The sequence below is a fragment of the Columba livia genome, chromosome 3 (genome assembly GCF_036013475.1).
Source record: "Columba livia isolate bColLiv1 breed racing homer chromosome 3, bColLiv1.pat.W.v2, whole genome shotgun sequence".
Lineage (NCBI taxonomy): Eukaryota > Metazoa > Chordata > Aves > Columbiformes > Columbidae > Columba > Columba livia.
Window position 1 is genome coordinate 88139404 of NC_088604.1, and position 16453 is coordinate 88155856.

The 16453-nt window shown below is 50.6% G+C and overlaps 1 protein-coding gene across 1 annotated transcript in view; it reads right to left on the reverse strand.

Moving 5' to 3' along the window:
• Positions 1-6668: 6668 nt before the first annotated feature.
• MDGA1 (MAM domain containing glycosylphosphatidylinositol anchor 1) overlaps positions 6669-16453 on the reverse strand; it is a 151927-nt gene continuing 142142 nt past the window's right edge. The window contains exon 17 of the mRNA XM_005503809.4: positions 6669-16289. Coding sequence (XP_005503866.1) covers positions 16198-16289 — 92 coding nt within the window. The 3' untranslated portion in view covers positions 6669-16197. The remainder of the gene's footprint in view (positions 16290-16453) is intronic.

Below are 16453 nucleotides of genomic sequence, written 5' to 3' on the forward strand. Positions count from 1 at the left end.
TGGACCCTTCACCCACCCATCCATGCTGTGGTTGGGGCTTTTTTGTTTCTGTTGCTCAGCAAAGCACTCATGGTCATCTGCGTGGCCAAATGGCTTTCGTGAAAATGATACTTGCTCAAAATCAGAAGCTCTTTTAGCTCCTGATTGTATCGTCACCCCTCTCTCTGCCCTGTCCTCCTGAGCCAGCCTCCAGGGCAATACCTATTACCGGCTATTACAAACAAAGCGAATGCTTGTAAGTCAGACGGCTCATTAGTTCCTGCTTCTCTGGGGATGCCCCTGTGCCTTTACCCTGCACCGTGTCCCCTGTGAGGAGCAAAGGACCCCACCTTTGTCAGTGCTAGATAAAGAGCAATTAGTGACTCATTAATCCACAGAAGGGAGGGCAGGAGGGGCACCGGCTGCTGAGCTCCTGTTGCAAGGCAGAAATGTGATGTTTCAGGGCAAATGGGAGCGCAGCTTGGATCAGAGATGGGGGAACAGTCTTGTGCCTGTCCCTTGCTGTCAATTAGTCTAAGAGGTCAGCCTTACCTCCAAGGAGCCAGAAGACCTTGGAGCAGCTCTCAAAACTGCAGGCAGGCTCTTTGGAGAATAACTGGGATCTTTCACCTCCTTTTAGCTGCTTCTGAGTGATGGAGTCCCAGCAGGAGAGGAGGTGCTCAGTTTGCCAGACACTGGGAGTCAGCAGGGCTTTGCCAGTGCCCTGGAGCCCAGGGGGTAATAGAAAAAGAGACCTGGGAGACATGGCCCTGAGGTCACCAAGCCACTTTCAATCATTTATCAGCAGTCCTGGCTAACTAAGGAGGGTGTTGGTCTCTTTGCCCAAGTGACAAGTAATAGGACAAGAGGAAATGGCCTCAAGTTGCACCAGAAGAAGTTTAGATTGGATATTAGGATATTTTTTTTTTTTCACTGACAGGGTTATTAAGCATTGGAACAGGCCAGGGAAGTGGTTGAGTCACCATCCCTGAAGATATTTAAAAGATGTGTGGTTGTGGTGCTTAGGGCCAAGGTTTAGCAGTGGACTTGGCAGTGTTAGTTTAATGGTTGGACTCAATGATCTCACAGGTCTTTTCCAACCTAAATGATCCTATGATTCTATGAGGTGCTCTGCAGCTGGGAGGAGACCCTCACATGGCAGGGTGGTGCCTGCAAAGTCATTCAGCATGTGGGGGTCCTCACCCCCAGCTTTCAGACCCTGCATGGTCACCTCCAGAGCCTCCCTGCTCGTGTCCTCGTCTGTGCCCAGTTGCCACTTGTTCAACAACAGCCTGTAAGGGACCACATGACTTCTTCTGTACCTTCTCCTCTGGTGGGAACATGCATGGTGAGGCATTTACGCACGTAGGGTGAGTTGGTGTTTTGCCAATGTACTGCAAAGGAGGAACACGTACATCCGTGTGGAGAAGCAATCTTTGTCCCTGTTGCTGCAGGAGGCTGATGATGGCTGCCATCAAAAGGTAATGAGAGGTGTTCTATGAAAAAGGAAAGGGAAGGCCTGTTCACACGTCTCCTCCAGGAAAGGCATCTCTTCCCAAGCAGAGGAGCAAGGGATGGGATTGTTCTGAAGAGGCACTGTGGATTGCACCAGAATACACTGCATGGTGAGTTTGAATGGTAGCTGGTTATGAGCCCCAGGGGTGGGCAGCAGGATTCAGGCTCAGTTATTAAGACCATAAATCATGGAGACAGTCATGGGGAAGGCTGATGAGGTGGGTGCACACAGCCACGAATGCCGGGAGGGAGAGGCGGTGGGCAGCTGAGCCACGTGGTTTCTCCTCGTTGCATGTTATTTTAAGAATTTTTCATTTTTATGGTGGTGCTGTCAGTTTTCTCAGAAGAAGGGACCAAACGATTTCAGGCTCCCTCATTTCCTGATGAACCAGGCATGAATTCCAAGTTGCTCTTGATCAAGAATGAGGAATGGTGAGTGGGGGTGAAATGGCATTGGCAAGGATTGCAGGGTAAGAGCCAGGGGCAGGGACAGGGGTGGGGTGAGGCACCGAAATACCAGGGCAGAGCCCATGTTTGAGGCAGAGAATGGCCAGAATTGGGGATGGCAACGTTTTCACTGCCTAAACCAGAAGGCAGTTTTTGGTGAGGGGCAACATCAATCCTTAACACTGCGGGCAGTTGAAGATTGAGCTGTCGGAGGTGGCTGGGAGTGAGGCTGTGCAAAGCTAGGTGAGATGCAGCCCTTCTCCTTGGGCAGAACACATGGTGCTGTTGGCTCCTCTGCTAAGTCTGTTCCAGTGCCCAAGCCCTGCAGTTTGTGGTCATCTTTGGTATCCATGTATATGAAATGCCTGAATATCTGGAGAGAATGACAGGCACGTCCCTGCCCACTTGCAGCTGTCCAAGCCTCCTCCACCTCCTTATGAGCCTTCAGCTCTTTCTGGTTAGATGCTGGGGTGTCACTGAACTATCTGGGGTATGGAGAGCTGACCAGTCTCTCAGAGCTGTGCAGCCAGAGTGCCTGGCTACTGCACTTTGCTCAGGGAGAGCCACTGTCAGGCTCAAGACAACAGCCTGACTCTGGCTTTGGTTTTGGCTCTGGCTTGGAGCATCAGGCACTGCTGGAGCTACATGGGCACAGCTGTGCTGCATAGAAGACATGCAGTGACCTTGAGACACAGCTCAGGTGCTGGCAGCAGGATGCAGGGCTCAGGTTTTCTGCAAAGCCTGTTCAGGACACAAGATCAGCAGAGGCTGAGTCTTGTGAGTATAAACATATTGAAAAAAAACCACCCCAGTAATTTCCCTCCACAGTCCTCTTTTCAGAGGCAGACAAAGATGAGTGCAGCCGGGCCAGCCCATGAGAACATAAAAACTCCCTGGCATTTTGGGACAGTGAGCTAACACCCAGCTTACCTTCACAGCAGTGAGAAGCATTTTCTGATGCTCATGCAGGCAGGAGGTGATACCTTGATCCATTTTATGGTCTTCTGCCAAACTTAACTTGCAGCCCTGCACCCTGAAGGGTTATGGGTGGAAGGGGTTGTCACTGAGGAAGGAAAAGAGATGCTCTGGGAAGCTGCAGGCTGCCCTCCCATCAGAGGTGCTGGCAGCTCTGTGGTTTGCTGCAGAGAAACCCAGGACAACAGAAAGATTGTGTGGCTTCCTCCAGGCCAGAACCAGTACCATCTGCAGGATGGTGGGACAGTGCTGGTGGCAGGTCACTGAGGGAGGAGGGTTTCCCAGAGATCAAAGTTCCAACGGGAGCAAAAAGCCAGGAGTGGATCTATATCTGGCATCAGCACAGGGCTATCGCTGATAGAAAAGGGCGGGGGAGGAGACTCAGGGACAGCCAGAGCCCTCATGGGGATGGACATGTGGTGGGTGTAAGGGATCACACAATAGAAGAGCATGACTGTGTGTGTGGGGAAAAGCAACTGGAGGGAGGTGCCCCCTCCATCACCAAATGCCCAAGCATAACCTAACATGTCTTCCCCTTCCCCTGCACACCGAGCTGACGGACAAGGCCTTCCAGTCAGACTCATGACCCTGCTCTGCTCTGGAGCTCACACAGGCTGGTGGGATGCTGCTATGGGGTGCCGTAGATACCGCCTGTATCCCTGAATCTTCTCTGCTTTATAGGTCATTTTGTTCTGCTTATAAATACTGGCCTTGTCGTACAAGCCATAAATCTTCCTCTCCAGTCAGCACCATTTATTTTTTTCTCTGGTCTTGTTAAAATAACAGGGTCAGAATTTTTAAAATCCAGATTGTTGCATTTTCTGCAGTTTTGTTTCACAATAAGTATTCTCTTCCTCTCTCAGAAATGGCCACAGACTCATGGCCACACAGAACTGCCTGAGAACTTGAGGGGAGAGAGGAAGGGGGAAAAAAGGATTCAAGGGATGTGCTGAAATGATCTGTCACTCACACAGCCCTCACATGTACACATAATCCCATGCACATGTGTAGCACACCCAGTGCACACAGGTGCGTGCAGCCTTGCCTTCCCTGCTTTCACCCACCAACCGCCTTGTTGATATCCTGCACCTGCCTTTGCTGAGGCACAGCATTGCACAGATCAGAGCTGCACCTCCTCCTTCCAGCCCTGACCTCCATATCCACCCCCAGATACCTGGCAGGGAACCACACAGGTGGTTCCTATCTTCCTTGCCAAGCAGGGCTGTTTGCACAAGTTTGGTACCTGCCATCCTGGCTCAGTGCTCTATGGCTTTCCACCCTCCCCAGTGCCAGAAGCACCTTCTCAGCTACATCTTTACCCAGCTGTGCTCCTCATCCCTTCCTGCGAGATGCCACTGGGTCCCCATCTGGGAGGTAAATGGCCTCTGCTAAGCACCAGGTACCAGGGTAGCCCTGCACAGGGTCATGAGGCTGCCAACAAGTTGTGTGAGATGGTGCAAAGCCAACGCTCCTATGCTCAGCCAGCCTGGAGCCCACTGAAGTGCAGTGAAGCATCCCTGTGTATCTGCGTTACGGTCCTCGTCTTAATGACCAAACAACTAGTGTTTCTGCAGGTTTCCTGTGAAGGGCTGTACTCACTTGAGCACATAGTCAATACTCCTTTCGATCTTCATCACTCACTGTCTGGCTCCAGGCTTTATTTATTGCACAGCATCAAGTCAGTGAGCCAAAGACAAAAACAGCTCACTCCCTTGTGGCCTCTCTGGTGGGCATTCCCAGCGACCAAGCTTTAACAAAATTAGCATTGCTTCTGCTGTTGGAGGTGATCTTGCTGTCTGCAGTGCATGCAGGAGGGGCTGAGCCATAGCAGTTGTACAATCAATGGTACAGAGCACCTTGCAGGAACAGCCTGTACCTCAATCTAGTTTCTAATCTGCCAGCACATCCTCTTCTCCCTCAGGGAAGAATCGCAACATGAAGTCCAGGAATATATTAGTGTGTTGGCTGTGAGAATGACTACGGGTGGGGTTTAAGGCATGGGCACAAACTAAAGAGTAAAATCTGAGTTATCAGAAGTCATTCTCAATGGTGGTGCCCTGTTTGAGAGAGCCAGAGCCCATGCTTTTATAGTATGTATCATTTTATAGCCAGCAACACATTGAAAGATGTGAATGATTCTGCAAAGCAGACGCTAGTGTTGGGACATCTAGAACAGGTGGAATTAACAATCAATGACAAAAATACAAAGTTAGAGGACAAAAGATCAGTGGCTGGAGCAGACTCCAGCTCTCTGGGTGGTACTTAACAACCTTACCTGTTCCTTTTCTGGATGATCCCCTCCCACATTTCCCTCCCAGCCTGTGCAAGAAATGAAGCCAGATTCCTGCAAACCACAGCCTGCTGTCCTGCCCAGCCCTGCCCACCCCCAGAGCAGTTCTGCTTGGGGTGCTAAAGGAGGGGGCCCCGAGGGGAAGTCATGGCAGGGTTAGACGCTGCATCTCAACATGTGCATGACAAGGGTGAGCTGAGCTTGTACAGTGGTGACAGAGATGAACTCTTCATGCATGCCTATATATGCATATATATATATGTATGTTGCATACATACATATATCCATTTAACAGTACTTTCCATCTTTGAGACCTGAAGCTCCACAGTAATTCCAGTATCCAGCTCCCTCCAGACTCCCATCTGGAGCAGTTATTTTTCATTATGAGAGGGGAAAAAAATAAGCATTTACAAGCATGCTTACTTTCCCCTGAAGGCACGAGCCATCCACTTTGCCAGTGGGTTTCACGACTGCTTGCTGTGAGGAAAGCGTAGGAGGCAGAAATGCCGGGCTGGCTTGCAGGATCCTTTCGCTTTGAGGCCTGTCCCAAACTTTCTCCAGGCAGCCTGAGGTGCCACTGTCTCAGCACCGTTATCACCAGCAGAAGCAGAGGGTATGCCTGTAGTTTATGAGATCCACTGGTCACAGTCAGGGCAGGTCCTGGGTGCTGTTCTAATGTTTTAACATCTGTGGAGCTCCAGCCAACAGTTGCAGCTTGTGACATGTAAAGGAGAAGGATGTTTGGCTCTGACATTCAGTCCTCTTAAATGTTGCTCTAACCATGGTGCCGGGATGAGGCAAGTTTTACTTAGGCTCTAGCTGAGTAGCCCTGTAGATCTCACGGCACAGGGAAGACACAGTAACCTAAGAACATTTTAGCCATCACATGGGTCATGGCTGGCAGCACCCACTCCCTGATGGGTCTGTGGAGTAGCTGGACCCATGGTGGGGACCACAGGGTGGAGGGACGCATTGGGACAAGGGGACCTGGTGCCACACTGACATCCCATAGTAGACGGCTTGTTTCACATCTACTAGTTGTGGAGCTGCTGCTGGTTAAGAGCAAGGGACAGCAGACGTCCAGCTTTGCTTAGTGGCAGCAGGAGCCAGCAGCATCAACAGCTGCAGGCCTGGAGGGGGGGAAGGGGAAGTTTGGGAAAGGTGGCAGCAGTGCTGGGCAAGGGCACATCAGGGGCCGGCTCTGCGCCGCCCATCCCATGCTCCTTTCACAAGGCTCCCCCAGCACTAAGTGCCCCAAACCTGCCCATGCCATGTCCTGTGCCAAACCTTCCCCACGGAGCTAAACAGATGTTTTGGAAAGATCAAAGGTTCAAGGACTGTCATGAACCTCAGTGTTAGGCAGCAACACCATCTCCTCCCTGCCCCAGGCACTGTGAGCACACATTGCAGGCTGCATCTCGCCATCCCAACCCGGCACAGAGGGACACGCAGGCTCACCCACTCGAGTACTGCAGCTTTATTTGAATTAAACAATCCACGTTGAGAGTCTATAGGTTACATGGCGGGGCATCAGGGTTGGGAGGGGATGGATGAGGTGATGCTTATAAAACATCTCACCCTGTTTAAAAGGTTTTCAGTCCCTTTGTGTTTTGTGCTTTTAACATTGTGGACAGCTTGGTATGATGGCGGCGAGAGGGTCCCAGCTCTGCTTGATGACAGTGATGGCACCCTATGAGATGTGGAGTGGGGACAGGACAAGATGCAGTGGCAATGAAGGAGGCCAGCGGAGAATGGGGCTCAGTCCCAGGGTCCCCACCCAGAATTCTGATAGGAAAAGAAATAAGAGACACCAGAGGACCTCCATCATCCTCCATGGTATCCCCAAATACACAGACTTGATATGTAGCTCCTTTTGGAAGGGTTTTTCTAAACACTTCTGTCAGGTCAACATGTATTTTCTACTGGCCTTGGTGACCTGGAAGCATGAGAGTGGCGTGGTCCCACTGGCACTGGATCCCATTGAAGTGGCTCACCGTTGGGCCTGAGCTGGTTCTCCCTGCCCTTTGCAAGCTGAGGACGGGGTTTTGGTGTGATCCCCTTCTGTGGGATCCAGGGATGAAATCTGCTGCTGATCTCTCCAGGCTGAAAATGAAACACTTGAAGATAAGGATGGAACCGGGGGATGGAGTGAGGAAGAGTGTGGGAAACACTGTCTGACACTTCTGGCCAAAGGCAGGAGGTGCCACAATTGCTTCCCCATGAGACAGTCATATATTGGGTGACAGCAGCTTTCCTTCACTATGTGCATCGTCATACAGGCAGGATGGTTCTGGCTGGGAAAAAAGACCCAAGCAAAACCATGGTGGCACCAAATTTTCCATCCCACCTAGAGATTAGAGATTGTCTCTGTGCTGTCAGACAAGGGCTGCAACCAAAACCACAAAGTAGAGCCACATATCTGTAGCATCCACAGCTTTTGGGGAATGTCCTGAGAGATGAATGCATGCTGTGGAGTCCTCTGGGGTGGAACAGTATACCTAGAAGGTCCCAAGAACTGGGAAAACAAGCCAAGCTCACCTATTTGAAAGCACTGACACTAAGACACTTTACCTGGCACTGATGCCACCAGTTACATCAATGCACTAAGAAGCTGTGGAAAGGCAGCAGAGACAGATAAATAGCAAGGTTTGATGAGAGGAAAAGGTCATCTTCAGCAACTTTTGAGAGAGTCTTCTTGTCCCAGGATGCTACATGCCAGGGCCTCTGGGGAAAAAAAAATGCACAGGAAAGCTCTTTTCTCCCAGTCTGTAAATACTTTCCCCCGTTGGCATCTGAATTTTCCCAGGGAAACCTCCAGTGCTCACAAGTCCCTTGCTGCTCAGCTTCTGTGCAGTATGTGCTGCCACCTATACAAAAAACCTCAATACTGCCCCCAGGCAATGCTTGTGGCATTTCAAAGAACAAAATCGATTTTCTCCTCTCACCACAATTTAGGTGCTGTTTGAGCTGACCATGCTGCTGTGGCCTCTCCTGGGTGCTGCTCTGCTTATTAATACCGATAGCTGGTTCTTGAGAACAGGGCACAGTGAGACAAGATACACCAAATGCCCCCACCTGGGAGGGTGGTCAGGGTAGGAGTGTGGAAATTGGGAGAAGGGAAAGGAGGGGACTGGATGGAGATGCTGCTGCCTCCAAAAGAGGCCTTCTGGTCCTGTCTCCTCCCTGCTGCATTCCTGGCAGCTGCAGCACACCCACACCTAATTTTTTCAGCCCTGATCCCTTTACATGCTGCTCAGATAAACACCTCACCAGCGCTGGACCTACACAGTGCAAGCAACGCCTGGTGACAGCTTCATCTCAGCGCTGCAGTATGTACCACAGTCACAAGAAGAAAACCAGTTGGTGCCTGCCCACAGGGGCTGCAATGCAGCCAGGGAAGTGGGGCTGCACTCGCACTTAGCTGGTTTGGGCTCAGCCTGGGCCCTGAGCAGCTGTAATGCTGAGGGCAAAGGAGTCACAGTGGCTGAGCAGGACTGCTAATGTCTGGCATGTTCCAGCTCCCACCCAGGGCCTGCCTTTGCTGAAGATTTGAGGTACACCATAGTTACACAAGTTTTGAACAACTAGGAGTAACTCTCCATTATAACAGCTGGGTTTTAAGTGACTGAAAGCCACTTCGCTGCCTGAATGGACAGACCATAGCACAGCTCCCCCAGTAGACATCCACTGGCTAGCAGCAGCAGCAGCAGCAGCAGCAGCAGGTTTTTCATCTTCCTACAGACCTGGCTGGTAGACAGGATGTATGGATGTGCAGCCAGGTACCCATCACTTGGCTCACACTTCAGGCAAGGACCTGGCAGTCATATCATAAAGCACAGCCAGTGCTGTGAGCTTTGCGCACCAGCACTGCATGAGGGCTGTCCAGCTGTCCCTGTATGATGCTGGGTTGAGGCTACCCTGGGGGTGAAAAATCCCACTGTAAGCCAAGCATTCATAGCCAAACCTCCTTTAGGACAACAGTTAATGGATGCACAAAATTTTGCCTCCTTCCACTGGAGTAAATGGTTTATAGGCCGTGTCAAATCCATGCAACACCTGAATTTACCACAGACCTTCACAGCTTTCCACAAAAACCTCTGTTAACCCATCTCTCTCTTTGCAACAGCTGCCAGCAAAGACAGCATCTCTCCCCTTCCCTCATTTTCTGCCCCGTGCTGGAAAACCCTCACCATGACAGGCAGCAGAAGGAAAGGCAGTGCTCATGTGCTGGGACCCAGCATGCATATTCCTCGAGGCATGACCCATGGGGGCAGAGCAGATTGCTTGGCTTCTTCACACACAGATGCGCTGAGGATCTGGAGCTGGCACGGGTCTAGATAGGAAATCTGGTCTAAGGGCTTTTCTTTAGTGTTCATCACCTGGCATGTGAGTAGCTGCAGGCCAGAACCCTCTGTTTGCCACCAGTGAAATGAAGGGCCATGCAGTGTGGAGCTTGGCTTTCCTCTCTCCTTTTCAAGAACAACATGAATATGCCCTGCCCCATCCCCTCAGCCACCCACGGGGCTGTTGTGAGACCTCTTTTGCCTCTGAGGAAGCCAGGATGTGACCCACACTAGGTCCCTGATGGAGCCAGCATATGCCCTGAAGTGCTCCTGTCTTCCTGCTCCATCACCACCAGCATCTCAGGCTGTTCCAGGGCTGCAGAGAGCAGGATGGAGGAGGTGCCAGACCACATCTGTGTGGTGCGGAGCCTTACAGGTGCCAGAGGCAGCTATCAGTGGGACTGAAGCCCCCATTCCCTGCAGCCCCACAGCACAGGGACACAGTGAGCCCTGCAAACCTGATGTCAGTCCCTGGAGCTCTCCTTTTGAGGAAGGATGCTTGGTGGCAAAACAACCAAGTATGTACCTTATATCCAACCCAGGTTCTAGATGTCAGGCACATACCTCACTCAGCTAAAACAGAGCAGGGTGACACTGTTCTGCTGTGGGCAAGAGGTGTGCAGGTGCCCACAGCTCCCTGCAAGCTGCATTCCCACCTTCTCTGGAAAAGTGAGTGGAGTGAAGGTGGCCCTGGGCTGTCTTTCAGTACCCCTTGGGATGCTTCCAGTGCACAAGTGGCTGTCTCTGGGTTGATGTGACTGTACCAGGCTGTAAGTAGCCATCAGAAGACCCCTGAATCCCTCTAGGTGGTGGCAGAAGGTGAGCCAAACTAGCATGCGTTTTACTCCCAAAGGAAGTACTGAAAAACACATATTTACCCCAACTATCATTTGGGATGCTGAGTGCACCTGGGTTATTCAGCTACCTGCTGGAAACCCCCAGCCGCCAGTTATTACCATGGAGTGCAAATTGAGTCCTGTTAAAATGCACTTTGCAGAGCTTTCCAGCACTTTTTTTCTGCAAATGCCTTTTGTCTGCATTAAACACCTTACCCAGGCTGAGCGGGATGAGCGGTTAACAGTAGGGCCAAAGTGAATACAAATGGCAGCCAACACCTGGCTTCCTCTGCAGCCTGCACAGGGTCCTGCTGCTGTATGCTTGGTGCCCCTGCAAATAGGGGTGCACCTGCTTTGAGGGCAGCCTGGAAAAGTCAAGACACCCGGGGTAGTTCAGTGGAGAAAGGGCGAGGGTGCAAAACTGGTCTCTGCCAAAGCCAGGAGTGTGAGAGGACCTCCGTTTTGTACAGGAGACACTCATAATGCAACTTCTTGTCCCCATCAAAAAAAGCAGGGTCCCAATGCACCCAGCTTAAAGCTCAGAGCCAGCAGCGATGCTGTTGCTGGGCCATCCAAAGGCACCCAGGAGACAAAGGGGTGCTGCAGAACTTCCAGGGAAAGATGGATATCTGCATGGCTGTGACAGACTAAGGGGACTGAAACAGCAACACCCTGAAGGAACAACTCCCTGAGCTCTCTGCTTGCAGGCAAAAGTTTGTCTCTTTGAATGGGGTGAGATGACACCATTGACCCTATCTAGGAAGGAAAATGCCTTAGTTCCATTATCTGTCACTGCCCGAGGCAGCTGGGGTCCCTCAGGGCAGCATGAAGGACCCTCTGGCTATTCCCACAGGTAAAACTCCCAGCCTCAGCCTCGCTGAGAGCTGGGGGAGCAGGGGTTGCTCCCACCAGTGTCTCACACAGGGACCACTTCATGCTGGAGACGGGGCTCAGGGCAGTGATGGTGGGATGGAGGATGGATGCTTCTGCCACCAGTGCCGCTAGCTGCTCCTGGTGACTGTCCGTCTCATGCTGGGAAGTGCAGGACACCAACCCAAAAGCAGGGTGCTTTTCCTGGTTACAGAGTGACCGGGATGGGCTGAAGAGGAAGAATCCAGACCCACTCTCCCTTTGGTACTGCAGCATTTCCGTGTCGTTCTGGAGTAGTGCACCCACAGGATTTCATATAGAAAGAAATTAAATTTCCTTACTTTGAGTGGCATTAGGGAATAGAATACAATTTGTATCACATTTACTACACTCATTCATACATTCATAAATGATTCTTGCAAGAAATTTACCAGCCTAAACATCTGAACCCCCTCCCTACTTTTCCCTGCTTGCCGCCCTATTTCCTTCCAGAATAAAACTACTTCCCAGAAGGAGGGCTCCACAGCGCTGTTGCTAGAGCTGCTCTTCAGGCAGCACACTGCCCGGCTCTGCTGGGGCAGCTCTGCATGCGTGCCAGTCACAACACTTCAGGAGTTTCCAAACTGTTTGTGCACTACGCAAAGTTTTTCATATAGATGAAGCATTTTTTTCACTCCCATATGGCTGAGAAGAGTTGCGCTCAGGCATTCCAAATTACTTAATTCCACGTCAAATAAAACATATTAGCTCCACTGTTTTCCAGTGGCTGATCTACGTGGAAGAAAAATAGTCTATTACTGTTACCAGCCAGGAGTTGCTTTTCAGAGCAAGTGGTAGGAACTGATGTTCATATTGTTAAAAGCCATGGATTAAAGTCCTGCTGATGACCGGTTATTGGGACTTGCACGGAACTGTGGAAAATTATAATAAAAAAGTATATTTTTCAGAATACAATGAACTACAAAAAGAGGTTTCAAATGGAAGTTTCTTTGTAAGCCTCACTTGTAAGTACACAGTAGCATTCACTACTTCTAATATCTACAACTTATACCCAGGAGCCTGTACATTCACATATTCTCTGTTTTATACCCTGAAAAAAAAAGAAATTGAGTATATATTGGCTAACACCCACATAGCATTCTTCATAATGTATTTCTACAACTACCAAGCAGAGGTCTCCTTGTAAATAAAAGCAGTCTCTTAAATTTATATTGCACTTTTCTTCTGCAAGGACTTTCATACTATGTACAGGAATAATCTCCACCATCGCTGAAATGCAGCCACTTCTGGAGTGGAATAAAGCAGCTACTCGATAGGCATAGAGCAAAATAAAACATCGGGAAGAGAAACATAATGTATCCAGTTGGGACTGGAACAGATATTTAAGAAGACAGTCTGTAATTAAGTTTAAGGACTGTAATTTAGTGAGAACACTGTGAAAAGAGTGAGGGGATGTTTAATTGCAAGGGGTAAGGAGCATGGCTTTATATCTCACCTGGGATGCATTACCACTGCAAGGAGAATTGCCCCCTCAAGCATGGGGCCCCCTCAACCATTGCCCTCGGAGAGGAGGGGGACTTGCCTCCCCCCCGCCCCTCCACCATTGCACAGCTTCTCATTGTTGCTGCTGAAGTGCCTCTTTCCTCTGCTACACTCTCTCAGCGCATCTGCCAGGGAAATGAGGTCCTTCCTTCCATCCTTGGTACTTCTGACAAGCTGAGGCACTTGGGTTAATGACTTTCCCCCAAACTCACCACCAGCTGCTTTCTAGCCGGAGGTAAAGGAGCAGAGGTCTAAGTGGAAAGGGGCTCCCTGAGACTTTTACTGAAGCTGATGGGCCCATGCCTGAGATCAAGAGAAGGCTTCACCTCTGGCTGGGGCAATACATTTGCTCTGCCCTGGTCTCACTGTCACCAACAGGCTTCTTGCCCCCTGTGCCATAGGTTGTCTTGGTGAGGCACTGACATCCTCCCTCGCAGGAGCTGGCAGCAAGACACAGACACTCCCCCTGAAGGTGTCCCTTTCTAAAAATGTGGTGCTCCTTCACTGGCACTTGCCTCCTCGTAAAGGCTTTGTCTGTGCTTCTGATCCTTTAGGCTGCACTTCTCCAAATCCATGGCACCTCTACTGGCCACAAAGCATCAGCAAAACACATTTGTGCAACCCTTGGCTAAGTAACCCGTGGAAGCAAGGCCACAACTCTCTCTGGCTCAGAGCCTAGGAGGTGAGATAGTTGCCCTGGGCTATCTCTTACTGAAGTGGAAATGCTCCTGTCTTCAACTTCTGCCCAGGAGAAGCCACAAGGAACCAGCAGTGTAACACAGATGTTCTGCTGCTGAGATCAGGAGCCATCATCATGCATTCAAGGGCCCCTGGAAAATGTTGTCTCTCTCCTAGGAATGAAAGCGGGCTCTTATCAGGAGTGGGGTGAGGACTTCTGGCCTCCAACAAGCATGGAGGAAATGAAGAGCATCAGAGTGAAAGAGCTTAGCTAAAAGATGATGGTGGCATTGGATGCCCAGGAAAATGGCAACAGACAGCGAGAAGCAGAATTGCTGTCAGCATCCACAGCATCCCACAATACTGCCCGACCCTGAGAGACAGCCACAGGTCTCCTGGTCAAATATGTCGTGTGGTCAAGGCTTGGGCTCTAGAGGGAGGAGTGGAGACAGAAAAGACAGAGTCCCCATTTTTAGAAGTGGAGAAAAGCAACAGGAACAAGGGAGACCCATACCATCCCCTCTCACATTCTGATGAGGTCCCCTGGTCCCTCAGAGCTGATGTCCTCTCCAGTAATGACCAGCATTAGTGCAGATGAATGGCCTTGCAGGAGCTAGAGAGAGCTGGGTTTCAAGACTTCAAACTGGATCTCTTGGGAGTTAAATAAAAGCATTCTCCATCATTGGAGGAAAAGAGGTACCAGCTGTTGCTGGAAGCTGAGCAATGCAGGAGGCAACTAATACATTCAGGTGATTGTAGACAAACACAATTGTCTTAGAGAAGCTGATATATTGATCAGAAATGGGGAAGGAGCTGTGGGTACTGTGGAGTCTGGTGAGAGAACTCATCATACATCTGTGGTGCCCTAGATATGGAGTTCAGATGGGGTGTCCCTTAGGGGGAAGAATCCCACTTAACTGAGCTGCCAGAATGTGGGCTAGTAAACCCCACTCCACAGTCCTGTGGGGCTGACTCTGCCCTGTGCAGGAAGGTAAGTCAGGCCCAGAGCTGCTGCCAGTTGTAACAAGGCAATCACAGCTCCCACTTGGTTGGCGCAGGGCAGACCGATCTTCTGGGGGCTCATCTGGATCAGCATGTGTCTCCACACTGAGGAGGTCAGGCCAGACCTGCTGCAGGAAATTCATCATGCCAGCAGGAAAAAGGTGAATTTCCCCCATACCTGTTTGTTCCCCTGTTCTTCAGTGGCAAACAGGGCCACAGTTCAGCACCAGTCCCTCTTTTGGGTCAAGCTTTGTGCCTCCATCCTTCTTGAAGCACTTTCTTGCGTGTTCCACCTTTCAGCTCCCCTGCCCACTGCTTTGGCAATGGAAGCTGAGTGCCTGCGAGGCTGCCAAAGTTCAGCCACCTCTCCCCTGAGCAGTGATGCTGTTGCTGCACTTCACCCACTCTCCTGCTAATGCACTTCACATGCTGAAAGGCCTCAGAAGGTGAGAGTACAACATTGGAGCTGCCTGAAGTGCTGGCCCAGGGCTGGTCATGGGCACGGGACCTACTGCTTGGCTGAAGAAGGGTGAAATTCCTGACTCTTCCATAATCGAAAAAGCTTGAAGTAGGGGAAATTAAGCAATGGAATAAAAGAGTAAAATAAATAGGTAACAGAAGAGAGGCAGAGAAGCAATCCTGGGCTTAGGGTTGAGGTGACTGTCATCCCAGCATTCATAGGGGGAAGCCAATGTGCAAGTGCTCCCCCCTTCCCATCCCATCCCATCCGACCCTGCCCCATCCCTCAGCCCCACAGAGACGCTTTTCTGTCTGCAGCTCAGACCTACTCTCATAGTTTCTCCACCCAGCAAGAGTGCTGAGAGAGAGAAAGAGGCGCTCAGAGGCCAACGCTGCAGCTGGATCCAGCCGGGACTTCTCCACCACTCAGCGTGGTCCATGTGATGGGTCCATTCCTGCTCCATCTTCTTCAGGCTGGTGGGTGAGAAGCACAGAGCGGTGGGGAAAGGCCAAAGCAAAACACACAGCGGGCAATTAAATACATGAGAACCTGGAAGGTGCGGATGGATGGAGACATTGAAGCACATGCGGTGCGAGGCATGGTGCTCCGGCCACTGGCGCATGGGGTGGCTGCTGCCCCACGGTCGAGGCCGGTGTTACTGCGGGGAGCTGCAGCCAGAGCGGGGCAGACCCAGCCAGCGGGAAAGCATGGGGAGACAGGGGAGTACTGCGGTAAATCATCCACTAAGCTGTAGGCTCTGCAGTAAAGAAGGTAACTGTTCTGGTAGAAATTTGTGCTTTAATATATTTTTGTTTCTTTGTTTAAAACAAGTTCCCACTTCCCTGAGGAAGCCCTGTCCGACATTCCCAAGGAAACATGGGGGTGGTTTTCTCCTCTTTCATTTGCTCTTCACATTTCTTCATTCCTATTTTTTGTCTTGCATTCCTCCTTTTTTGTGTGTTTCTGTTTCCTTCCTTCCTTCCCTCCTTCCTTCCTTCCTTCCTTCCTCTCTCACTCTCTCGTGCACGTGCTTTTAAAAAAAATTTGTCTTTATTTTTAATTTATGTTCTAGACATTATGACTTTCTCAAGGAGTGCTCCAGTTCTGAACCAGATCCCTTTGCGTGGTCATGCCTGTCAGTCTTTGGTAACATATGGACACTTTGGTGTGCCAGTGAGGAGGGGAGGAAGAGGAGCAGAGGTGGCTGAGTAAGAAGAAGCAGGAATGTCTCGGTCCGAAGACAGGAGTCCTCGCTTGCCATCATCTGAGCAGCACGTAAAGGAAGAAAGTCAATGGGCCACAGAGACGAGGGCTGTGCAGGGCCGGGACACCACTTCCTGGAAGAGCAACCGCTGCCAGACAAGAAGAGAGAAAAATAATTAGTGATGGGATGGATCCAGACCTCATCAAACAAGCCAGTACACATCAGTGTCTCAGCCTCTCCTCCCACCTCGAACCATGAAGCACCTCCCAGATCTATTGGAAGAACTTTCTAGCCTTCTCTGGACATTCTCAA